General features: G+C 40.9%; 1 protein-coding gene across 4 annotated transcripts in view; it reads left to right on the top strand.

Moving 5' to 3' along the window:
* The window catches only part of dock3 (dedicator of cytokinesis 3), a 157251-nt gene that overhangs the window by 29509 nt on the left and 100392 nt on the right, over positions 1–27350 (top strand). For all 4 annotated transcript variants that reach the window (XR_014119320.1, XM_081705151.1, XM_081705152.1 and 1 more), the window contains exons 2-3: positions 5085–5168; positions 12580–12620. Coding sequence is in view for 3 of the 4 variants with exons in the window: in XM_081705151.1 (XP_081561277.1) it covers positions 5085–5168; positions 12580–12620 (125 nt within the window). In the remaining variant the exon portion in view is untranslated. The remainder of the gene's footprint in view (positions 1–5084; positions 5169–12579; positions 12621–27350) is intronic.

Here is a 27350-nt window from a genome sequence, read left to right as displayed (position 1 = left end):
TCTATGCTAAGTTATGCTGTTTATCACATCCTGTGTCCAGTTCTTAATCAGTTTTCTGCACCTGATACTAGTAGTGGTGATCCAGTAGTGGTGATCTGTGATCAGCAAATCAACCATGGGCTTGCATAAGCAAGTTCAAATTGAATTCAGTGGGAAGTTAGGCTGATTTGCTTACATTTGTTTGGCATTGGATAAGAGAATTGATGATACTATTTCATTGTAGATCCTTATGATATGACATTATATGACACTTGTGTTTTATAACAGTAATATCATTATATAAATAACAACATAGATGTAAATTTATAGAAATAATAACTGGAGATTTATTGATACAGCAGTACTAATAATGCTAATCACTGACTTGTATATATATACTGTACATGCCATGTTGACTCCCAGTGCTTATAGAACTCTGTGTAAAATTATTGAGCTGTCTGAATCATGTAATCTGAACCAGAGAATGTAAAGTAGGATCTATACTTGTTTTAGAATTTTGTTTATATGTTTTAGAATTTTTCATTTGTCACAATGGAAATATAATATGAAAAAAGTGTCTAAGAGAGGGGATTCCCTAATGGGCACTCAACAGACTGCCATCTAGTGTAAGAGAGCTGTAGTACAAGTTTACTGACTAGAAACAACCCCCCCCCCCCCTGCAAAAAACAAGTAAGATGCTGTAATTTCTTCTGACATATATACATATATATATATACATAAATATGTATATATTTATTTTGACAAGACCACTGGTCTACCTGTGGATTAGTAGGTGCAAGTTATTTTACATTTTTGTATTTGTATATTTGCTTTTTCATATAATAATATAAAATCATCTCATGTAAAGCTCCCTTCCAGTTCTTTTGATTCTTTGATGCTATATAATTAATGACTAATAGGTCATTTTGCCTTTTGTTGATGTCATATCCATTACCTAAGAATCCATGCTGACCAACACTGCTAATAATAATATTAATAATAATATAATACATTTTTCAACTCAAGGGCAGAAATGAAAAAAAAAAAATCATCGCAACAAAACAGAACCCTACACACAAATAAATTGGGAGGATTTTAAGGACCTTCTATGTTGAGGGAGACAATTCCATAGGCCAAAAGCCTGGAATCTGGCACTGTATAAATGAAGAGTAGGAGTGATGAGAAACCTGGCAGAAGTCGGGGGGGGTTGCTAGGAGAGGAGAGGTAAGAGGAGTGCCTTGAACATGAGGAGGAGAATCTCATACGGTAAATGAGCCTTGATAGGAAGTGGGTAGTGATTTTGGAAGACGGGTGATATGGTCAAGGGATGAGGAGACCCGCTGCATGTTTTATGAACCAGCTGCAGTCCTCAGAGTAACCAGAGAGGCTGGAATTGCCATAGACAAGCCAGGAAGAAACCACGGCACAAACAACTATGAACAACATGTTTGTGTCATTTATGTGACCTTTATATTAGCATAAGCCTCAGCACTAAGTGGATGTGTGAAAAGCACAGAATTATGTTAAGGTTAAATCACATGTTTGGAGAATTGTTAAACTGTAATTGTAACAATAATTGTTTATTGTGTTGCTGACGGACAAACATTTTAAATATTTACTTGACTATGACTGGTGCTCTGCTAGCCTCCTGTCTGTCAAAATACTTCCAGGTAATTGGTAAATTGCACAAATCAGAAACACACACACACACACACACACACACACACACACACATACACACACACACACACACACACTCTGTGTGCACACAGAGGGAGCCTGTTCAACTGACTTGTGCAGAATTGTAGCTAAACAATGATATCTAAACCTAAACCTAATCTGAACCTTGTCTTCAAAATGCAGTTGGTTTTCTTGTTTTCCTAGTATCATGGGGACATTTGCATCTCATAAACAGCTAGACTCATGACCCCCCTGCAAGCCATGTACTCTGGGGCTGGCAGACACTTTATCGAATGCTAATTTGACAAGCTCTTTGCCTTAATTAAAATCTAATCCTTTTCTGGGGTCATGATGTTTTCCTCCTTCACTCTCTTTTATGTTGCCATAGCTGTTCTGCTAATGTATTTTATTAGATTAACTGGTTGATCACCGAGCAACGGATTTTTAACAGTAGGACATCAGTAGTAGCCTAAATGTAGTATAAGTTTCCATTGTCCGAATAGCTCAGCAGAAAATGGCAAGAAAACAAAGATGATAAGTATATAAGTTGCTCTGGATAAGAGTTTCTGCAAAAATGTGTGGAATGGAAGTAAACGCTGGTGGATATTGATTACCGTGATAGCTAATGCTTACTGTGATGGCTAATGGGAGGTGTGATAGCGCCCATTAGCCTTGGTTAATTTTTTAGCATTGTTACGATTTTTGAAGGACATTTTGAAAATGTGTTTCTTAAAAGGAGATTCTGCTTATTCTTATTCTTTTATGAATAATATTATGTACTAGTTGTTTATTTTTATCAGATTGTATTCTTACCTAAAAATCTCTAAAGTGTTTTACTTAGCACTTCAGTTGATTATGTTTCATGAAATATATTCAGACCTAGCCTATTATTTCAGTCCAAAATGGCAACCATACAATGTCCTTCTAACAGCATAATTATGAAAATATTTTACTGCATCTTCTTGATGGAAGTCCCTTTTGAAGAGCACTTTTAATGCCATTTTGAATTATTCATTGCAAACAGATTTCTGTCACCTCTCCTTCAAGCTTTGGAACCTGGAGCACACGTTTTTATTTAGCATTAAATATTCTTCTGGTGCCATTCAAGATAGATTACAAATGATAAATAGGATGGGAAAATGACAGAGATAGGCACTTCAGATGGTGTCTTCCTGTCTGCAAATTAGCTGTTCTGTGTTGGAAAACAGCTTTCAAGTAGGATTACCAAACTGAAGTCATTCTGTTTGATTTAATCTTGTTTGAACCCCATGCACTATAGGCTTTTCTTCTAAGGAATATGGATAGCCTCTATATCAGTGGCATGGAAATAACAATTTAAATAATTATTTATAACACATTGTCCTGGCAACTGGATAGCTTTAATTTGAACATGCATTTGCTGGTCATGAATTCTGGTATTCAGGTGACCTGATCTTTGCAAATGACCAGTGGGCTATGTTTCTTGTTTCCTATGTGGGGGTTTTCCGAATGTTAAAGCAATATGCCCTGTTTCAGAACTTCTTTTGGCTTCACCTTCTGCCCACTGTAGTCCATTTGTTTAAGTCCAGTTGGGGGTATGGACATTGGCACTATGGCTGTCAGATCATTGTTATCCCCTTCAAATATAATCAACTGGGCTGTGGGTGGCACATTTTCCAAGATAGAGCTTATTTCAGATGAAAACCTGAAAAACACCATGGTAGCAGAATCTTTGTCATTTTTACAAAGATTTTATCACTCTCGAACACACATATTTATACCAAAACTGTTCATTAAGAACATCTACTTTTAATTGATGTATTTTATTTCAATGCCGACATTCATTTGCATGAAAGACAGCATTAAGATGTGCCTTGTAAATGAGTGTTATGTTGTTGTTTTTTTCTTGACGCAGTAGCTGACCAGAAGAAATGACTCATCACAAATCACCTCAGTAAGGTCTCTGTAGTCTTCAGGGGTGTGCATACACAGGACCGCATTTGAAGGCTGATCATATTGGACATTAAATTGAAACAATAGTTATTATCTTAAATTGCAGGTATGTCCACGGCAAACATGTTAAGTCATGCATGTCCATACTGTGCAAAGCATTTCAGAATTACTGCCCTTTTCTTACTTTTATAGTCCTAGTCTTGTTTATGGGACCATGAACAATTGGACAGTTGATGCCAAATTTGTTTCACAGCCATCCGTATGCTATTCTGTAATTATTTCAGGCACAAGAGAGTTAGCAAAAAGGTGACAAAAGTGACGGAATGAGTGAAGTGTGGAGAAAAAATGAGATGTTCATGATGTACAGTCCCGTTTCTCTCTGAAACAGAATGGCAACATGTGTAACTTGCTCACCCGTCTAAATGGGTGAAGTGACAGTTAATGGTAGCAGTGGTTCTGTAGTGAATTCTGAAGTGTAGAAAAGTGCTCATATCCAATCGGGTGCCTAAACACCCATTAACTATAGGCAAGTTAATTGACTATGACCCTGTAATGACCTGAAAACTTGCATTAGGTCTTGTATTCGGTAATGTGGATTGTTTTGGGAGTAACTCAGAGACAGGGTGAGAGTTTTTAAAGGCCAAAATAGTAAAATGTTTTGAGCATGCATTTCAATTATGGAAGATGAGACTTACCAAAGGCAAAAAGCCCTGAAACAAGCAGGAACAGAAATGACTGCGTTACAGACTTGGCAGCATCACAAAGAAAGATACCGACTGTCTTTTGATTTCTATGGGTTGCAGAGTACATTAAGTACATTTAAGTAGATTTTATTCAAAATGGATCATATGTCCAGTTACTTTTTGTCCCTAAACTTCATAAAAAGTTCTATCAATATAGATGCAAACACTTAAAATCTAGCTGACATTCTTGATGTTAACAAAATAGTCATTGTTCAGTTGCTTTTACAATGTCCTGGAGTAATGAGGAAAAACAAACAAACAAAAAGGCTTATAAAAAAATACTTATGGAGGCTGGTGAGGAAGTTAATGTTGTATGCTAGTATCGCAGAGGGATTGTTGAGCTGGGCAGCGGCTGTCTGCAGTAGGGAGATGACCAGGTTGGGAATGCAGTTTATTCTTAGGGGTGTAGCATAAGACAAAAGAAAAGAGAAAGATTGGCAGTTATGCCAGTGGTCCACAGAGCCTGCGAATTCAGAGGGAGCCTTGTCCTTCCAGAAATTTCTTCTCCAGACAACCGCATTGCTTCAAAACCAAAATCTCTTGACACTGTGTGCCTTCTTATGTCTCATTTTTTATTGCAATGATACTGTTACTGGTACTGTTAACTTTACATTGGCATGAAGCAGAGTGATATTCCACAGGCCCTGGAGAAGAGGAAGGTAACTGAAATGCTGATGTAGCATTCATGTACAATGAGCATCCCTGGACAACCTGCTCATGCTCCCCTCTTTTCCTATCTGTCCTTCCCAGTGATCTCCGGCTTCCGCGGCTGTATGCCTCACGGCCTGACTCTGGAGATCGGCGAAAGCATCCAGATCCTGGAAAAGTGTGAAGGTAAGTCGCTCTTGCGGAACAGAGCAAGGCTGGAGAAAATCCCCACGCTGTCATGTACATTTACTACTTTAGCCTTAGCTTCTGAGAAGGCCTCGGGCAATTAAACTGTACTGTCAGAACAGCAGAGTGTGTGTTTCATCTAGACAGTCAGTCTGTAATTGATGATCCAGGATGTGCAAGGATATAATGCAACTGATACATCTTTTCCTACCAAGAATTATACAACCATGCAATTATTTATAGGGTGGTTTTGCAGAAACATGGGCATTAATCATATGCAAAGAGTTGTTTTTTGTTAAAGTATCAGGATTACGGAGTTAAACTTTGAAGAGATTGAATAAACACTGGGCTTATTAATGCACATCATTATGATGGCTATGCAATGTTTATAATTTACAGTAACACTAAGCTTCTTCTAAGGTCATTTTTAAGGTTATTTTAAAGTATGGATATTTAGGGTGACCATATTTGGTTTGCAGTAAGGAGGATTGTATTGGGGTACTAAGGGGGCATGCATACATAACAACTATAAAGAAATGAATTGTATGTATATGTAGATTTATTTAGTAGACTTCATTCAGTTCAGAGATCACTATCAACTCTGTAACTGGGCATTTATTAAGCCCAACCCTCAGACATCACTATCAGCTCTGTGATTGCGCATTTAACGTGCCTAACGCTCAGACATAACTATCAATTCTGTGATTGGGCACTTTTTATGTCTTTTTAAGGCACCATACAAAAGATCATATAGAAGGTAAACTTCATGTATCCTCTCTGGCCATACACTATCATGAAGCAGCTATACACCCATGCTGAGGTGCAGTCGGAGCAATGGTTGCATGTATATAATTGACTGTTTGTTTGTTGCATGTGAGAAGGCGGGACCTATAAAGAATGGTCAAAGCAAAGCAATAACAGCTGTACAGTGTAGGACAACAGTAGAAAGTCAATGTCAACATGAAAAGAAAGCCCAATCCCAGACATCTTATGCCTTTAGAAATCCCAAGATAAATTTTTTTTTCTGTCCCAAAAAGAGGACATGTCTGGTAAAAAGAGGACGTACGATCACCCTAATACAGTTAGCATTAATGCATAAAGCCATCGCAGCCTGGATGTTATCCCTCTCAGATAACGAGGGTGACTGGCACAACTTTAGCCACAGCCTTTCATGCGAAACCAGGAAGTGGAGGGCCTTCCGTGGGGCAGCGCTCCAGTCTGGGCCAAGATGAGGAAGTGGAAACGCTGCTGGTAACTGCAAAAGCACTGCAGTGCAGGTCACCTAGGCAAACACTGCAGGACATTACAGGAAGAGGTTAGAGTGGATTGCATTTAGTATCGATTGCCCTGGATTATACACATTTCCACATTGTGAGGGCCAACCTGGGAAGGTCAGCAATGTCAGTGAATCAATCAATATGTGTCACTTAAATAAGTAACCTTTTTATGAAAGTTTGATGAGGTTGAAAAAATGGCCACATTTGGTAAGATGAGATAATAATCTTCTTATGAAATATCTTTAAACTATTATAATCTTTAAAACAGACTAAACAAAATAATTTTAAAAAAATCAAAAACAAACAGCAAAACAACCGAAAAAAACAAAAAAGCATGTTAGCTTTCTCAGTGTTACCCAGAACAATAAAAACACAGCACAGGTGCAGTGCTCCTGTTGCCATGTTCAGTGCAGGTTCCGGGTCCCTCTGGGTCTCTGAAAGAAAAGTGGCTCTGTTGCCGTGCATTGCTGCTGAAAGGTCAGTCATAAAGAATGCTCGTTCTCCGCCGCTATCACCAGCTATGGCTTCAGCCTGACATTTCAGGTCTCTGGGCCCAGGATGAGGGATGGCACCCGAACCTGGAGCTCGCTGGAATCAATGCCATTCAGTGATGAGTTGCCTTGTACGCGAAAGAGATTTTTCGGTGTGGAAGAGTTCTAGACATCAAGAAGATTGAAGCTTTTTTTGTCTCTCCCTCTAACCCAAACACAGTCATCTTAGATCTGTGGTTGATGGTGGGATGCTCCTGTCATCTGTTCTGTTAACCCATGGTGCTGGCATGTGCGAGACAGCACGAGATAATGAACCTAAACACTTTGAATTGCCATTTTGTATGAAACATGCTATACAGATAAACTTGCCTTGCCTGTTGCTCCTAGCTATCGATGATATTTAGTGTTGTCAGAGGGATTAAACTGTTTCTGAAGAGAGGTTCTATACTGGCAATGACACAGAAAGATAATAAGTACCTCATTTAGTGGATGAGCGTTTGTTCGGGAACTCTAGGAGCAGTGAAATCAGGCTTCACCAGCGGAAAAACATAATCTGATATGTCACTGTTGTCCAGGGCAAGGCAAGGCATGGATGGCTGGACATACAGACTGTGCACATGGGTGGATAAGCTTTGGGTCAGGTGAGGAAAGCGTTGTCTTTCACCTCAGTCTGCGAGACTAACCAGAGCCCTCAATTGCGGGGCGAGTAGTTCACCTGGCTCACTGATTTTTGGAAAGCTGTCCTGCACTTCTGCCGTAATAGACATTGCATTGTGGTCTAAGGCAGTGGATGGTTCGCTGGGAAAGCAAAGCATATGACATCATCTCTGTTGATAGTAAAGGATAGAGCATGAGCAACCAAAACACTGTGCCACTGTCTACTTGCACAGTGCACTGTAAATACACTTTTTTCTTGTATAAAAACAAGTTGAATCTTTTACAATTTCGTTGCCATTCTGAGGTCAACAGAAAAGCTCTCGTAGCGCACCTGCTTGAGCAGCTGGAACACCAGAGTCATGGGTTTGATTCCCTTGCTGATTTTTGCACTAATAAATATGTAAGCTGCAAGATAAGGGTGTCTGCCAAATGCCATAGATGAAAAGGCTTGTATGTCATCTCTCAGGTGTTGGGAGTGTGAGGAAAACCAGCCATACTTTGTGATAGACATGTTGTGATCATAACAGCTGAGGTTTGAAAGGCCAGCTCCCTCTAATAAAAGCACTCATGGGAGTCAAGTGACACATTTCAGCAGATGTCAGTCACACTTGTCTTGGTTGTCTGGTAACCCAGTTTCTGCATCCAAGGAGATTGATGGCACCATCTATTACCGTGTTTATGCTAATAAATCTACATAATTTGTTTAAAAGAGCATTTTCTAAACGGTGATTGTATCATTTCAAAACTTTGAGATTTTTGCAAGGTTTTTTTCTTCATGGTGTGGTTGTCAATGGAGATACCATTATCTAATTGGCATAATGTTGATTGGCTCTAGATAGTATTTTTGTCAGCAAAATTAGCATTTCTGGGTGAAATGATTCCTAAATTAAATAACACCATCAGTTATACTGGCCTGTGTTATATCTATAGCAGATATGCTTACTGTGTCCCATGACAGAACCCCCTCCCAAGGGGTACGGCTCCCGATGCATCCATCCCAGGACTGCGAACCCCAGGCCGCTGTGTACACATACAGACACAGGATGGCTTTGCCTGGTGCCCGCCCAACATGAAGTGGGCTAGGAACCGATGTCCCGGGAGACCTCCCAACAGGAGGGTTGGGAGGCAGAATCTCTGCCTCCTTCAGGGCAGTCCGGCAAGTTCTTTGAAACATGCAGGGGGGGAGACACTCCCTGACGATGACCCCTCCCTAGGGATGTGGTTCCCAACGCTTTCCCCTTCCAGGATAGCGAACTCCAGGCTGCTGTACACACACACACACACACACACACACACACACACACACACAGTACAGCCATGCCCGGTGCCCACCCAGCACAAGGCAGGCCAGGAACCTCCCATCTGGGGGACCCTCACCAGACAGGGAGAGAGGCAGAGTGCCTGCCTCTCTCGGGTCAGTCCTATGATTTCCCAATGGAGTAATGCGCCTACAAACACAGACAGACAATGGGCATATACATACATAGACAGAAGCGCCTTCATATAAACACTTTCAGCACTGTGCTGCAGCGCCTGCAGTCAGCGCAAGCACTGTAACCGTGTCCCCGGCCTCCAGGGACACGCAGGGGTGCACATCTGTCCCAGTTCTGGCTGTGCTCCTCCCCTGAATGGTCCTCCTTCTCCTGCTCTAGGAGTGCCCCAGAGGCAGTTTGTCTCCGAGACTTTGGGGCGGACCCCTCCAGTCTCGTTGGCAAGTCCACTGAAGGGAAGGGACTCGGGCTTCAGCCCTGCCCTCTGAAGATCCCGCTGGCTCCACCCAACCGCCCTCTTCGGCCCAGGCTCGATAGCCCCAGGCCCCACCCCAAGAAATTCCTGGGGGTATTCCCCTCCACCTCAGGAGTGGACGCAGACACCGGTCACAGTCCTGTCCTCAATATCCAAGGATCCAGGCGGCAGTGCGGGGAGTGCCTAAGCACCTCCCACTAGGAAGTCCGTCCCTGGCCGAGGGAGCTGGCGTCCTATAGTGGTTGGTCATTCTGTAAAGAATGCCCGAGTGCCGCAGGGTGTGGAGCAGGACGCACAGACTCTCTCGACATGTGACACATTTAATGACACAAAAACATAAAGACAGTGGTGGCACAATGTTCTCACAAAGAACATTAACAATGAACACAGACACACTTAACACTAATGACTTTAACATTAACACAAGCTAAACAAACATGGTTACTAATATTACATTCAGCCACTAACAAACAAACAATGACCAACCATAAGGCATGCACTGACGGGAGTTTAAATAGCCAGACACACACTAACACTTAACCATGTACAAATGCGTGCCTTCATGGGGGCGTGGCTACAAACATAAGTGAACCCCCTCTGCAGGCCGTAGGGGAGGGGAGCATCCCGTGACACTTACTTCACAGTCCCTTAGCCTTAGATAAATTGATGGTCTTTGTAGCGGATAGCAATAGAGGGGAATCACCTAATAATAAGTGACAATCACTTAATTTTGCGACAAATCTCCAGCCCAGTCTGAGGCCACATGGGAAGTTTGCTAACAAATGCGGCCCACAGTCAGTTAATGTGGCAGGTGCTACGAGCAGTCTGGGACAGATGGCCACAGGTGCTTACCATGTAGCTAGCCGGCCATGAATATTTTCTGCTCTCATCTCAGCCAGACGGTAGCAAATGGTCATCAGCGGCACATGGCCAAAATGGCCCAGTACTGGGGAGCTTTCCTGGACAACAGAACTGACATTTAATGCTCCTCTGCAAATTTACAAGTGAACTTGATCTTCATGCCCACACCATCACCTTGCAAAATAAAGCCATGGGGATAAAATTGGAGTCTCCTCTCCAAGACCCTCTTCTGTAATACCACTTTGTGTTCTAGCATATTGTTATGGATCAAGGGATTTCCCATTCTCTAATTGAGTGCATCACCATCATAGGTCCCTATTAATTACTGCGGGCCCCTACTAATCACCAGCAATTAGGTGGTAGGTTAAGACAGATTATTTGTGCTCTCTTTTAAATGAAAGAAGCTGCTTCTATTAAGAGTAAATCCCTAAGTTCTATGTTGTGATGCTTATTTATCATATGCTCAGTTCAAGGCAGATGGATTCCTCCAGATGAAGGCCAAGGGTCGGAAAGAAGAAATCGATAAATGAGATTGAACAGGAATGTGAGCGTATGGGTAAATTAGATTTGGAATTGGTCCCACAGCTTGTTGCCTGGTCATATGCCATTGGGCAAGCATGTCTTATGATTCTTTTTCTGCTAGACTTGAGATGGTATTGCACAGACTTGAGAGGAGGAGGGGAATTAGGTGTGTCCTGCTTGCCACTGAGATGTATTATAACTCTGCATTTTGTACTTTGTGCAGCAGTCTCTCGCAGGAGAGCTTGGTCATGCCCCACTTAAGAGTATGCACGTATTATGACTTTAAATCCCAGTATACAGTATTACGTACATAATTCTGTCCTAACATAGGGCTTTATGTTCAATAGTTAACATTCTCTGGAGGGCTTCTGAAAGCAAACACATGAGATATTCAGACCCTGGGTAAATGCATCAATAGAGAGTGGTTCACTTAGCCCTGGAGGCTTGGCAGGTTGAAAGCTAGCACTGATAACATGTTATCGTGATGTGCAGCGACATTGTAAATTGAGGGCTTAGGCCATAAATGACGTATTGTCTGACTGAATAGTCTGCTGCGTTCCCAACTGGTTGACTAGGTCCCACGGCAAAGTGCCAATTTGACAGTGGATCTCTCCAGAGCATGAGATGAGAGGGCGTGTGGCTCAGACCGCACTCCTCTGCATGTGGGAGACAGCTTCTTGTGTCGCGAGGCAGAAACCTTTATCATCAGTACGATCTTAGCAGCCATCTGGTGGCTCTGAGCACGCGGCTCTGAGTCCCTGCCTCAGTGATCGAAAGTCGCTCATATAGATGGCTCAGACAGCTTTACCCTGCTCATACGACACCGGGGCATCTGTGCAGGCAGCTTACGAGGTCTGTGGATAGACAGCCTTGGTGGATGGGCACAGACGTTTACCCAGCATACAGATCAGGACTCATGACAGACGATACTGTATCGCTTTTCCCCCCAGTACAGTCCATCAGTATTATCTGCTGTGGCCACTATTTGGAAGACAGCTACCTTCATATGACAGTAGTACAAACTCCATAGTACAAAGTACGGAGGGGGGTGACTGACTGGCTTTCATGTGTCCACCTTTGGGCAAAACCTGGGCCCTTCTGTCCCCATCTATTTCTCAGTCTTCCACTTATAGCCCTCCTAAACTTACAACTCCATCCCTTCTTTCAGAGAGACCTGTAATTCTGTACATGTGGAGCTTACTGACGAAACATTTCACTTTCTAATAAAATGCCTAAATATCGGTTGGGCTTCATTTCTTGCCCTCTTGCTTGAGTTCAGACCTTCCTAAGGTGAAATATAATGAGGTAAGTTAAGGTCTATTTTAAGCCCTTTCAACGCTTGAGATGATGCCTGCATTTAATAGATGTATGGTTACTGCTAAAAGTCGGAGATGATAAAAGGGATTTAGAAAAGGAATTTTGAAGTTATAAAGCAATGCACAGCTACTGCTAACCAGACATAAGGTAAAGAAATGGTTAGAATAGAAATTCCTAATATTGATATGAAGATTTTTGCATTAATATAAAGTGAGCAAGTGAGTAAGAGAAAGAGAACAAGAATGAGAGTAAAATTTGTTTCAGAAGTTTAAAACGGAAGCATTTTTTAAGTAATCTTCTAAAATATGTTGTCATATTATTTTGTTAGCTCTTCTGTTTTTTTTCCAACATGCTTTATTAAACATATATCTCTCATAACTGTGCTTCCACAGCATATTTTGAATATAACTTTTTTTTTTTATTGATAAACCTTTTTCTTCTTTTTCTTAGTAGTAGTAGTTGTCACATATCTTAGCTGGCTCTTGTACTATTCTGTGTTGATTCTCCAAACTCACACTGCATTTTACCTTACACTTTCAGGGTGGTTCCGGGGGTTCTCCACCAAGAAACCAACAGTCAAGGTAAAGAAAATGAAGGCCAACCTGCTAGTCGAAAGCTCAGCCAACTACTGTGTTATTACAGAGGATTGTGATGTTGTATGTGTGTGTGTATGCGTGAGCGAGAGAGTGAGTGAATGAGTGAGGAAGTTGGATTCGATCTTTCCCAGCTGTAGGTTCCTAAAAGTCTTGAACTAGACCAAAAAATGAAAATGAAACATATGACTTTGGAACAATAAAAGAGGCACTTAGACTTTTCTGTACAGCTTTCTGGGAGAAGCAGGAAACATGCTGAGAAGAGCTTTGGAAGTCTGAATTATGCAAGGAACTATTTTTTTATCTGCCCAATTTTACAGTGATAAAGTAGTCCACAGTCCAGAAATTAGTGTTGAGTCCAGAATTCACCTTTGTAATGCTGTTTTTACCTTGTTGAGTTGCATATTTTGAAATACACTAATGTTCCTCTGAGAGTAATAACCTTGCATAGACTCACTCAGAGTGAAATTACTGATTCATGATAAAGAAAAATGTTAAAAATGTTTCTTTGTATGTACAACAGGCAGTTTGTTTATCACAAAGCACCTGTACACAGCTGACACACACTGTTCACTGTTAACACCTATCGATGCGGGTTTCTCATTCTCTCATTTACTTTCACACTTTAACACACTTAGACACGTAAAACGTACCTTTGCATAGCACGTCTTGCTCATGGACTACAGGCGAAATGCCACAAAGTCCAAAATAGAACAACCAAGCCAAATGTGCAGCGTACGCTACAGCAGACTACTGTGTGCTCTTCTACAAACCAAGCCCATTTTGTGTGTTCAAGAATGCGCTGTCGCTCCTTTCTTGAAAAAGAATTAAAAAGAAAATAAAAGGGGCAAAGGCATCATTTTGTCTTTGTTAACTCCATTTTAAGCTGTTGTTTTGTGTGTAGCCATCAGGAAAATAATGTTGCTGTCTTTGGAAAGATCGTGACAAAGCATAAAAGTCGGTTTATTCGGCTTAACAATTTCAAAAATGAGAGTGAATACCAGCACTGCAGGACTGTTACTGTCTTGTTTGTTCGTGGAGAGTTATTTACAATGAGCTGAATGGAGTCCAGTAAGGAGGTGACTGAAGAAAATGATTTTGTATTACAGGAATACTTAAAATTAGTAACGTGGTGTAACAGTAGCAATGTTACCGATATGCAATCTCCATTAATGTCTGGTCATTCACGTGATGGTAAGGTAGACTTTTTTTCTGAATTAGATTTACCAACAAGATTGTTATAGTCATATCAGTTTATCAGTTGTATCTTAACATTTGCTTAGTCTCTGTTGGAATCTGTGCTGGTGAGTGATTTTCTAAGATTGTTATTACTATTAAATTCTGCATCCTTCTATCTGTAGCAAAGTTGGTCTTTGAATGACACCAGGTATGCAGCTTGTATGTGGCTTGGCTGTGTGGTATCTCCCTCAGACTGTATGTGCTGGAACACTGCTACCCCAATACTGGGAAATCCAATCTCCTGAAATCCACTTTTGGATGAGAGCAACCTAGCAGTAATTATTTATGCATTTGTTTGTTTGTTTGTTTACTCATACATAAACTTTAGCTGACCTCATTGGACACAGGCAGAGATTACATCAAGGGGAAACGAGGACACAGCATATGGCGCTGAGATCTTCCTTGGAAGAAGGCAATTCAAATCATGTCCACCACAGCTGTTTCCATCTGCCGTGCAAATGCGTGTCCAAGTACTACCTGACAGTGCCATGTTGTTGACTTTATATTCTGTCCTTTCACTAGGCTGCTGCACGTACTGGATACAATAACTCTGATCAGAGGCCTTTATTGCTATTCTGTATTTTCAGAATATCTGAACATACAAATCTGAATGAATTAGATTAGAATCCAAATTTCTCAAATAATGATTAATTCATTATAAATGTATAAGTAAAATACTGGGCCATGGGATGCACCCAAATCTAATAGTGCTAAGATTAAATAGGTTATTAAATAGTTATGTAAGTAAATAGATAAAGACTAAGCTTTATGTATATAGCATTTTTAAAATAAGCATTACAAAGTGCTTTAAAGAAAGATATAAAATAGAATAAAAGTTAAATGTAAAACAAAATATAAATGCATGACCAGAAAAATTGGCACACTAACACAAATGATTATTTATAGCTAATGAAAAGCTACTGGGAACATGGATAGGTGTTGCAGCATATGTGGTGCTTAGGGGGAGCAAGGTGCTGGCAACACCAAGGTCACGGGTTAATTTTTTTGGGGAGGACACTGGATAAAGAGCATCTGTCAAATGTTGGCAATGGAAATGTAATAGATCTTCAGCCTTCTCTTAAATGTAAATATGTCTTCATGGTTGCTAGGAAGAGAAACCCACAGCATAGAGCCAGAGTAAATAAAGGCAGCCTCGCCTCTCTTTAGTTAGTGGGTATGACCTACATGTTACTGTTGGTAGAACATACCTAATAATCAATTCACTGAGGTACCATTGAATGAGGCCATAAAGGCATTTGAAAGTCATGAAAAGAATCTTAAACACAATCTAAAAATCAATTCCTAAATATTATATGCATACATACAACCACTTTGCTTGTATAGCTGATGAAGGACCTCTGTCCGATACATTCTTTGTTTGTGTGTGTGTGTGTGTGTGTGAGACACACACACACACACACACACACCCCACAGAGCACAGAAACCAGATGGGAGCTGGATAAGGGAACTGTCTGAGCATCTTGAGGGCAGGATTAGAAAACACTGCGGAATAACTGATGTCATGTCTGACCAAATATAAAAAGAACTAGTATCCAATTTCAAATGGTTTTCCTTTAAGCGAGCAAAGTTCACTGTGCAGCAGATTGTCAGGCCACTGTTATGCCTTGCCTGACCTTTAGAAATGAATACTCTGATAATGTGTAAAGCGTATGAAGAGCCTTCTCCTAAATCGCTTGGAGTAGCATGTAAGCTTTGCCTCATGAGACCTTGAAGGAACTCACATTCAGAGATGATATTTTTATGAGAATGCTTTGTCGACACGGAGCTTTAACCACCCGGTACTACCAGGAAATGTCAGGATTTAGGGGCAGTAGATAAAGGTTAAAGACTCATGAGAAATGGCAGATTGTGGAGTTGAGCAGAATTATAGAGGAAAATAAAAAAAAACATTCACACATTTCTGTGCACATTTCTTCAAATTATATGAACACATATGCCTTACTGCTTTGTCCGTCAGGCATTTGCATATTGTGTCCAGTACTGTACACCTTAATTTATGTCTTTCAGTATACAGGTAACCATTACTTTTGAGTAGTGATAAATGTAACAATGATTTGCCAAGATAACATGTGCTTGTATTAATCATGCAGGAGATTGTTTTGCTAACAGTGCTGCTCAGCATGGAATGTGACCTGTTTAAGCCCTTGATCGGGCACATGTGTTCTATGCTGTATACCACTTCACACACTCCTCCAGGTGAGAGCTCGGAGACAAGGCTCCATGCCCTCAGTGTGTGTATGTGTGTGTGTGTGTGTGTGTGTGTGTGTGTGTGTGTGTGTGTGTGTGTGTGTTTGCACTTCAAATGCGCCATTTCAGAGGACCCACCATACACCCCACTGCCCCACCCCCCGCCCCTGCCAAAACACCACCACGCCTGGTGCCTGGTCTCCATGCCAGCTCTCACTGATCTATTCTGGAGGTGACATGGGGCTGGCATCGGGCCTGCAGCCTGAAGGCCAAGCCTGCGCAAGTTGATCTGCAGGGCCGCAGGCCCACTCTGTGAGCCGCACGGATCACCATTTCCAGTTCCCTGTGCCTTATGGCATGCCATTCTATGTCCTCCAGCCTCTTTGGCTTGGTTCTCATAGAACAGTTAACAAAAATTCAAATGTTCATTATATGTGGCTAATTACGTGAATTACTGTCTAACACACTCAGCATTTAGCTGTAGGTTCACTAATGATCTGTGAACAACTATGACAGATAATTACAGCTAGCCAGCAATTTTGTAACTCTTTCATAATTAATCTTTGCTGGCTAGATAAAGTCACAGCATGTTAAGAGTCCATAGTGCCTGAAATAGATGCAATAGTATTACTACATTTAAACCTCTGGTCTTAACCTTCTTACTAATGACAGAATTGCTGTATTATTATCCGTAATACCAGTATTGAAAGATAATACTTCATATCTGTTGTTGTGAGTCTCAAGTGTTTCTTCTGTTCTAAATTAATACAAATAAAGGGAACATTGCAGGTCACTTACATCTGAATAGCCTGCCAGCTAAGCTCTACCTTATCACCTAATTGGATTCTGTTTCGGTTCACTACCCCTCTGGAACTGCTGTGGCTGGCCATAGTAAAATTCACTTTTGAAAACTTGGCACAGTTATGTATCTGAGGGGGACTGTTATGTGTCTTGAGGGAACTGGTTTTGGTCTGGGTCTATATCATGGGGCTTTTGCTCTTCACTCAAAGTCTGCGAGGTACATTCTCCAGACTGTGAGGAAATCACAGTCAGCAATTCTCTATTGTTCATTCTCATAAATCCTAAGACTTAATTTAAGTGCATGAGTTTTGTATGGGAGTAAGGGTACTTTAAAGAATTTACACAGGACAGTCTGAGAGTAACCTTCCTTGGTTCTGAAATTAAATACAACTAAGTCTGAATACATTTTATAGTATCCAAAGAGATTTTTTCTTTTCATAAAAATGCTAATGAGTGATGTGAGAAAAGACAACCACATCTTGGTGTGAGGTGTAACACTTCCAGACTGCATGATTTCTGGACACAAGAAAGCATTACTTCCTGACCTCTGGAGGCAGTATTGTGCAAAAGCTTTGTGTCCTTTGAGGAAATGCACTCATTAAAAAAGAGGCTTTCTTATTTCCTGCTGCAGGAAATATCCACTGACTTAAGTGGAGTTCTGTGTAGATCTCCTTTTAGCTCACTAACATTATTTGACTAACGATGATTTAGTGATAGTATCTTAATATTGATCATCAGAACATGGGCTTAACTGACTTAACTTCATGCCTGACCAGACCTACACACACTGTTACAATCAAATTTAATACTCAAAACCACAAGAAAACTGGAAGGTTGTGAGGGGAGAACATCTCTCAGTTTGTTAGCAGTAACAAAAGTTTGACAATTGTACACCAAATTGCAAAGACCTTTATCACCTACATATTTGTACTAAACCTTTTAATGCAAATAGATCACATTTTTAAATTAAGATTAAGTACAGTGGGCCTTAGACAATGAGTATGTATGAGGGGCTTCGGTGTGTGTTATTCTAATAGAGACATGACAATGCGTCTTAGGGCTAGACTTGTGGGGGCCAATGCGGGACCATGATCACCTTGACTGGTCATTGAGGAGCTCCCCAGGAGCAATGGTATGGATCATACGTGGGCATGCACTACACTAGAGGGCAAAGTCATACTGTCTCAGCAAGATAGATCTCAGATTATGCTCTCCCGACTGTCCAACAGGAGACTGCCGAGACTGTTTGATAACACCTTAGAGGTGGGTTTATTTCAAGGCAGCATGACACATCCATACATGACTGACAATTATGTGCAATACATTAAAGAATGAGGCATGAAATGTGTCACATAAAATCAGCATGAACAGTGGTAAACATTTGCCAGGCTGCTGTTATGTACAAATGGCATTAACTCAGTTGGGTTTTTTTAGCATTACATGAATGGTGAGTGTAAAGTGATCATAGCTTACCTCATGTCCTCGGTGTAGATGTGCCAGTGCCCACATGCTGTATTTTACCTTCTGTCAGTCGGCATCCTTGAACAGTTTCTTTGTCTCCCAATATCCATGTGGCTCTGTCCGTATCCCCCATGGTACTTGGCAGGCGACATGTGGGGGGGAGAGAAATAGAAAGGGAGAGGAGATGTAAGGAGGATGTGTGGGAAAACTAAAACACAGGGGAAGAGGAAGAAAAGGAGGACGTAGTGCAGTAAAATCATCTAGTTACCGTTAGGTTTGTCAACACATTCAGGAATGCATGCATGAATATATTCTATGAGCAAATAAGTCTAGTATAAACAAAGGAATATGGATGGAAATGAAAGATTTATGCTGGGAAGTTATGTGACCTGTTGAGAGCATGGGCACATGCATTCATATTGACATTTGGACATGTGCCATGGGTGTGAGCAATGTATACCTGCTATGTAAGCTACTCTAACAGGTACCTGTGAGTGAACACGTTTGGAAGAGATTTTCAATTTTCATCCCCCCAACTGTGGATTTTACCCATGAACAAGAGAACAAGTGATGGAATCAGCATGATAGAATCCTAGGAATCAATGTGATGGAATCCTAGGAACTAACTACACATTTTTCCCAGTCTTTGCTTGCTACAGTTAAACTTTTTTATACTAAATGTCACCATCCTACTCTCCTCCAGGCAAAATGACAAGAAATTACTTGTTAGACTGGCATACCCACCAGAAAAATAAGGAGCTCCAAGATTATCATGGATGCTATACAATACAGTAAACAATAGGACTCTTTTTGATTGACAAATGAGCAATGCAGACTGTCGTTGCTGTGAACAATGTGTCTTAACTGAGCAGAGTTGGGCTATTAACTGGAATGACTGGCAAAGGGACCAAGCACACTGGAAGGCTTATGAGTGATTTCTATATGCAGTTATGCATTTTTCAATTGCACAATTTATGCATTTGTTTATTAATTGTTGCAGTTGTCTTTTTTGCCATTCTAGTGAAGAATAGAAAATAATGAGATTTTAAAGATGTCTTTGCCCTGTAAGGACAGGGCTACATTCAGATTTTTTTGCCCACAGTTTTGACCAGTTAGAAAAATGTGAGGGTGACCTGCATCATTCGGACATGAAGTCGGCTTGGATGGTCAGAAATAGGGTGCTTTTTGCTAGCCTACTCTTAGCCACGGAAAGCTCGTTTATAGCCAAAATTGATATTTAACTTTGCCAGCTTTTGCTGAACCAAACTGCGTGCCCTGTTACAAAACCTTGAAAAACCAGCATAATGATTTGTGTCTGTGAAGAGGGACAGTACCTTTTGGAAGTCAACATTAAAATGACGAAACAAAATTTGTTGTTATTTAAAAAGTACATAAATTGCATTGCATAATTCACTCACTAGCATTACCAGCAGTTGTTTTTTTTTAAGTTAATGCTGAGTCATGTTGGTGATGATGTAAAAAAAAAAAAAGGGTGTTTTTGTTACTGTGTGAGAAAACGACAGTAAAGTAACTTCAGTTGCTCATTTTAGAAACGGCGCTTTTATGCATTTTAATAAATGTCACACTGGTGTCCATGAAGGTCTTGGTTGAATACAGAATTTTTCCTCTAACATGTCAACCAACACGTTTGCTTTGAAACCACTGGGATTTTGCCGAAACAGGCTGCAGCATGGTTTTTGCAGACAGAGGCTCAGTTTGGATGACCTCAGCATGGATGACTTGAAGTAACACTAGGTTGTCGCTTCCCTCAGCAGCTCCACCCCTGCTAGAGCAGCACTTCTGCTCAAAAATCCCGCATACTGACAAGTGCACCACACTTATTTATTAGAGACTTTATTAGTTAGGTACTCTAGCTACTCTCTTTGGTCAACCTCAGAGATGCAAAGCCATCCAAATTGATCGCATGCTGATACTCTTAGGCAGCCATTAGGCCTGCTAAACTTTTAGTTGCCTCCATATGCATATGGCATAGCCTTAAGAGTTGTTGGCGACTGGGCCCATGTTGGTACCAGTGGGATAAGTTTCATTGCCATGTCAAGGCTCCCTTGGCACAGTCGAAATGCTCAAGCATTGTTTTGATTATGTTAATGTGAACCTGGTGTGCCATCTTCTTCCTTCTTGGAGCTTCATTTTTCTGTGTACCATAGTAGATGATGCCCCTGGTATTGACTACACTGCTGACATAGCACGAACATTCGTCAGTACTTGGATTGCCTGGACCCACTTCAGCCCATTTTCACTCCACGAGTGCACTCGGCTGATTGATTGCCTGCTGCACGCTAAGTTTCACTTAATTGGAAGCAAGACTACTAATGCCGGAGCTCGTTTTCTACTCTTTTTTTTTTCTTCCAAAATCCAGGGCATTTGTTTCTGCTGAGAGTGGGTTTCTATTCCGGTACCAGCATCCAGGACCCATCGGCCCAGTTCCCCAGAGATGAATTTCTGGCTATTAGAGTTGATCATTAGTCTTTATGGCAGTGGAAAGCCTGCTACCACACACGGAGTGGGATTAACTGGAGGCTGGGTGGCTAGGAAGGGAGTCTGGCTGGCTTTGGTTCACCTTTTAATCAACATCAATGAAAGTTAGAATCTTTTAAAAAAGTAATATAGTGGTATCTTGACATGGATCATGGAAAATGAATCCATGACAAAAACATCATAATGTTACAGTTATGCTGTTATTAAAGAGAACATTGCCACTGCTTAATTTGAGCATTTTCTGAATATGTTTTATTAAGTACCCCTGGGAAACTCATGCCAGATTTTCGGCCTGTGGTTGATTACTTAGATCACTGTCAGATGTTGGTGTACATCACTGTCCAGACGTTTTTATGAACTTTGTGCAGCATACTTTGTGTTGTCAGTTCGTATGCTTCTTATAGCAGTTATAGTTATAGTTATTAATCAATAGCCAACCCTATTACATCATCTCAGCTAAATAACTGATTTGCTCAAGCTAAAAGCTTTAAATGCAATGGGTGACATTCAAACCATTTTGTCAACAACGTCAACTTGTTTTGGCAACACAAAATGCCATTATCAGCGTATTTCAGTGGCAATAAAAGTTCACAACAGCTCGCCAGGGATGCATTTCTCCTCAATTATTTGCTTATTTGCTGAAATAAAAAAGTGAAGCCACTTCATTCTGCCTGGAATAGGAGAGGAAACTGTCAAGGGGCTGTGGAAGACTTGCCCTAGGTACAACCTTGTTTCCCATAATCACCTCAGGTCTTGCAGTTCCTGGTTCTGTCACATTCCTGAGAGTATTTTCAGTCTAGTGACACACTAAAAGAGACGGGTGTGTAGGAAGAGGCACATGTAGCAGTTATTTTCCTTGGCTGAATTATTCCTCCTCCACGATGTAAGGAGCAAAAACAATTACATGCAAGGACATCAACAAAAAGGCCTTTACAAGATGTGCTTGTGTGCTATCAAATAATTAAGCAAACAAATACTAGTTTATTGTGCCTCCCACATAATAAAGGATAAAAGACTGTTAGTAATGGTTCAGTTATGCAAAGGCTCACTCTTTGTCCATCTCTGTGTCTCTGTCTCTGTCTCTGTCTCTCTTGCTACCTCTCTGTCTCACTCATTTCATCTGCTTGAAGCAGGCTATGCTATTCATATTTGGCTCAGCGGTGACCTTTCCTGCTAAACGAGCGTTAACAGCAGAGGCGGAGGTACAGGGCTCACGTCTCCACTTTGTCTCTGCTTTCTCCTCCCCCTGCCCCTGACCTGGGCTCCCAAACAGCTCAAGTGCAGTTTAGCCTGGGAGCAAGACCATTAGCTAGTAACAGGTGGGCGGCATTGACCCACAGGCTCCTTTGCAGCCGGCCTGGCCCCGCACAGCGGCTAGTGTCACATGGCTAGGGGGTGATTAGCTCCTCCATAAACGCTCTGGTGCAGGCGACAAAGTCAGAGCGCAGGAGCGGGGAGACGGCTCGTGAAGGGCAAAGACGCGATGGGTCTACAGAGCATGCGGCATGTACAGGCCGATCTTCAGCGAGGTTGCAGTTGCTGATGTGCAGCAGCTGAGATTTGTACTGCATGGGTGCCTTTGCGACGAACACTCCAAATACTAAAAGCTACAAACTGTCTCAGCTGTTTTCAGCTCACCTTTTAATCATTTTAATTTAACGATCAAAAAAATAATCCAACTCATTTATCTAATCAGAATCAATGGTAGAAGGCATTGTAATGTTCAGATTATCTCTGATGAAAGTGTACAATTTGGTGCGTAATCTTACAATGTCTCTAATCTGGCAGCTGTAACGGCAGCCCGAGTGCTACAAGGTACGGGGCAGGACGCACAGACTCCTTTGACGTGGTGAAACATTTATTAACAAATAACATAAGAGACAATGGTGGCACTCACATTCAATATCAACATTAAACACGAACACACTTAAATGGAACATTAACACCAACACACAAAAAAAGCATACCGTGCATCCCGTGACAGCAGCTCAACCCAGATTCCCAGCTAAACATAAATGTGTCACTTTATGTGACTTTGACAGCAGTCTCCTTGGTCAATAACCAGTACAGAATGTTGCCTACTGATCCTCAGGATTTCACCCACATTCTCATCAACTGTCATGCTGATTAGAGCCCGTGTCATACCAGGGCATTGTGCCGGAGCATCAGGAATGCTGTGACCTGATGAGGTGGGGGATTGGAGGGGGGTTAAGGGGAGTAGAAAATTGACACTGACTACCAGCTCAATCCCCATTCGAACATTCACCCTGCCTCCTCACCTCCTTCCTGAATCACATCTTTATCTCAGGGGACAGATTTAGCAGCAATAGCAGCTCTGTGCCCTATGGTTCTAGCTGTTTCTGCAGACAAAGGATCCTCCTGGTTCCTAGAAGACAAAGAATCCTAAGTAGCCTTGGCCATCTGAATTTGTGTCGATGCAAAAACTGCACGTTATGAATCTGTCCAAAACTTCATGCATCCTCTCGTTCTGCCTTGAGCTGATTTATTGTCTCATTAATTTACCATTTTTTTCTGTCTTGCAGTCTGTAATTGATTTAAAATTTTGCACACACAATAACACTTCCTAGGATATTCTTGTCTCAACTAGTTGTTTATAAGCACATATACTTAAAAATTGGTCTCAGAGGTTTTTTTGGAGTAAACACCACAGTATAGACACCATATAGGGTGTCGATAAACACCATTTTAGACATTCTCATGCTAATGAAATGCTCATTTCCATTGTAGGTCTGTCAAGGAATGTGCAGCAAATTCTCTATGAGCTCATGAGCACTCTGACAAGAACTGGGAATGAATCTTTCTCTTTGTTGATTTCATAGCTCAGCAGTGGAACACTGCCCTGAAAGGAGAAGGGATGAACTGGAGTTGCAGAGAATATTGATCCACTGATGTTCAGATTCAGTCTCATAAATCCGGTTGGAGCAGTCATTTGCTTTGCAGCGTTTCCCGAACACCACGGCTTTTTTGACGTGGAAGCCCTGCACGAAGGGTCTGGGGAGATTTAAGAGGGCCAGCAAATTAGGAAAGCCCAAGTGAATGAAAAGCATTGAAAGTGCCATCTATGATTCAAGAGGAGCTTTGCATTTCTAACGAGCCTGGGCGCCCTGTGCTCGTCTCGCCTGAGAAGGCGGCAGCACTGTAGCGCAGATGTGCAAGCTTGCAGGACCAGCATGGCCCAAGTGTTCATCCCTTCCATAGGGTTTGCTTGTCTGCAGGTCCTGCTTTATCTGTTGATTTAGGCAGCTGTAGAGGGGGATGACTTCCTCCCAACACAAGCTGCTCACTGGGACTGTGTCAGGATCATTTGCGTGTGTCTAGGCACACGCTTTGAGGTGTTAAGTTAGGTAGTGGAGAAAGCCAATATGGTGTTATCAGCTGAGACAATTGAGGATGATTCTGGTCCTGCAAAGACAAGTCTTTTAATGTTTACTTTTTTTTATCATCTTTTGCAGGTCTTTAAACGCCCTCCCAGTTTAGTAGTTTAGCGAGTGAAGTCTGGGCATCATGCCATCAGTGTTAAAAAGGTGTATTATCAGTAACTTCAAATGGGTGAAGGAGAGACAGCTGTGTTTGAACCACTTTGTGGCAGTTCAGTGGCACTCACGGAAGACAACACAGATGATGCACTGTAGCTGAAGAGCGCATGAAATCTACTCCATGCGACGGAGGCTCCAGGGGTAAAATTTCCACCATACTTATAGCACTACAACGAAGCGTGACCCAGTGCTCCATGAGGATTGTGAACAGTGATGGTTCTAGACCTTCTGAACTGGGGCCACAGGCCAAGGCCAGTGGCTCTCTTATATTTATACCTTTCTAGCTGTTTTTTTTTTTTTTTTTTTTTAATAATTTTTAAAAATCATTTTAAAAATCATTTCTACCTCTCTAGCTTATTTTTCTCCAATTAAAACATATCAATCAGTGGACTGTGAGCATTAAGTCAGTGTTCTATATGATTCAATATTTTATTTTATTTATTTATTTATGTTGGCCTACATGATTGTTATTATAAAGACCCATGGTTAGTACTGTTTTTTCTGAAAAAAACCCCCAAAAACCCAGGCGATATTTAACAAAGTTTAATATTCACATCAAGTTCAATGCATTTTAAAACACTTTTATTTTGTTTCATTCCTCTTATCGTTTATAATTGTGTTGCAATTATTTCACGGCCATGTTTTCAAGATTCATAAACTAAACTAAACAAACAAACAGACAAAGAAAAATATAGATTTACAAGCTTTTCATGAAGTGATGGAAGCTAGCTAGCTAATAATTTTGGATCTTCCCAGGCACGAACAGACCAAGGGTACAATTATATAAATAAAAAACTACTATAAAAAGTGGTTCTGTGTTACGAAGGCAGGCTACTCACTGCTATACTAAGGTCGACTATGTACAGTGGCATGTACAGCAGTAACAAAGGTATTCACTGTTATGGTCCTCCGTTTTCTTTCTACATATTTATAGTGAGTGGGTTGCTTTTTATATCTTATCTGCTTCGGATAGTACTGAATGCAGATGGTGTGAGGGTGGAGCTAGATATTGTAGGCTAAAACAATGTGCCTAAACATATATCTAATCAAAGGGGCAGATTGCTGTATATAATATATCAAAACACACTTGCCAGATAGGCTACATAATCTACATCTTGGGGCTAGGTCAAATCAGCCCATATTAGCCAATTCGTATTTTTCTTATGACCTTTAGGTGGTGCTATTGTTTTTAATCTGCTTCTTAACTGCAAACAAAACTATGTGGATGGCAAAAATATAATTAATTATTTTGGTGTCTTTATTAGTTGAAAGACAGGGAGGGCCCTAGACCCACTAGGCCAATTATGTCAGCCGCCCCGCTTGTAAAGCTGCTGTAGCTGGATTTCAGCGACCCAAACTTGTGCGGATGAATATGTACACAGTATGTGTTGAATTCAGAGTAGTTTATAGTCACTTCACACAAACAGACACATACAAACATAGCTCAGGTGTTCCCATTTTTACATTATTACTGCAGGCTTATCTTAGATTCTCTCACGGTTGTATGACTTGGTTTTTTAGGTTTTGCTCCTGCACATTGGTTAAAAACAAACCTAGCAATAGCTCCTGCCTAGGGCACACAGACACACATACACAGACACACACATGGCATGCTGTTAAAAAACTCCAACTGATGATATTTGACTCTTTCCTTGACTCTTTCTGAGTGTCAGAGAGAGTCCCTCCAAAGGAAATGCTCTATGATGGGTTTAAATGCATGCACACACACGCAGACACGAGTGAATACGAACACACATGCACACACATACACATGCACCTAACTTCTACACATACACACACACACACATACACACGCACACACTCACACATGCATGCATATGAACACACACACGTATTCACACACACATGCACACATTCCTGCACACACACATACACATACATGCACACAGCTAATTGAGGAGGCTGAGCAGGGAGAGAAGCAGTCACATCTGCTTTGCCTCTAGCTTGAATCTACGTTTGTAGTCATCTCATCTCATATAATGTGCCTCAAATGGTATCTGAAAACAGGTCAGATGACGACAGTAGATATGGGTGGTTATGCAAAAGCTCTTTACTCATGTGGAACGTGGCTATGCAGAGATCCTCCCCTTCTTGAATTATTCATCAGGCCAATGTACTGGAAGTAGTTCTGGATGTTTTGCATCACTTTGATTGTAAGCTGCTGTTTTCCAGTGTTCATTAAAAGCATAGACATTTTTACGTCACTATATTGAATAAAGACGCTCATTAATGGAATTAAAATTTCACAAAAACTTAATGAAAATGAGGTCTTGTTTTTCTCAGTTTTCACCTTTAAAAAAATCAAATGTGTCATTCACCTTGAGTTTTGCTGATCTAAAATAGTTTCTGTTCACATTACATTTTAGCAGAAGCTATAAAACCCAAATAAAAAAGGAAACTCTCTTCATATCTTCATATTACAGGTTTGGAATAATAAACTATGATGTATCAGTTCAACATATGGAATTATGCCACTAAACAGATCGTTTTGTGTGATGACATTTGGTGCCCTCAGTTGCTAATTAATTTAACCTTTGAAAGATGAATACCTAAAAGGAATTCTATAGCAAGTGTGATTTCTTTGTTGACTAAATTGCTTTTTGCTACTTGCTAACCTACTGAACCTCAGTAGTCACTACACAGGCAGTAGGCAGTTTTCTGTTGTACATTTCCAGTCAACATGTTATGGTGCCTCTTGAATTTAACTTTCTTCTTTTTAAAATCTCAAAAAGGACCTTCTCACTTTTAGATTTGGTATTGCTAGTAAAAAAAAAAAAATTATAAGTTATGCAAACTTTGTTTTCTTGTGAAGAACTTTTATGTGTTCTGTTAAAATAACTTTGATGTTTTCTGCTAAAGTAATACAAAAGCAAAAAATGAAAATACAGTTCTCTAAAACACGTTTGAAAAAAATAAAATCTTTGAGCACAAT

The sequence above is a fragment of the Electrophorus electricus genome, chromosome 22 (assembly GCF_041902795.1).
Source record: "Electrophorus electricus isolate QZ-2024a chromosome 22, ASM4190279v1, whole genome shotgun sequence".
NCBI lineage: Eukaryota > Metazoa > Chordata > Actinopteri > Gymnotiformes > Gymnotidae > Electrophorus > Electrophorus electricus.
This window is presented reverse-complemented; position numbering and strand designations above follow the sequence as displayed.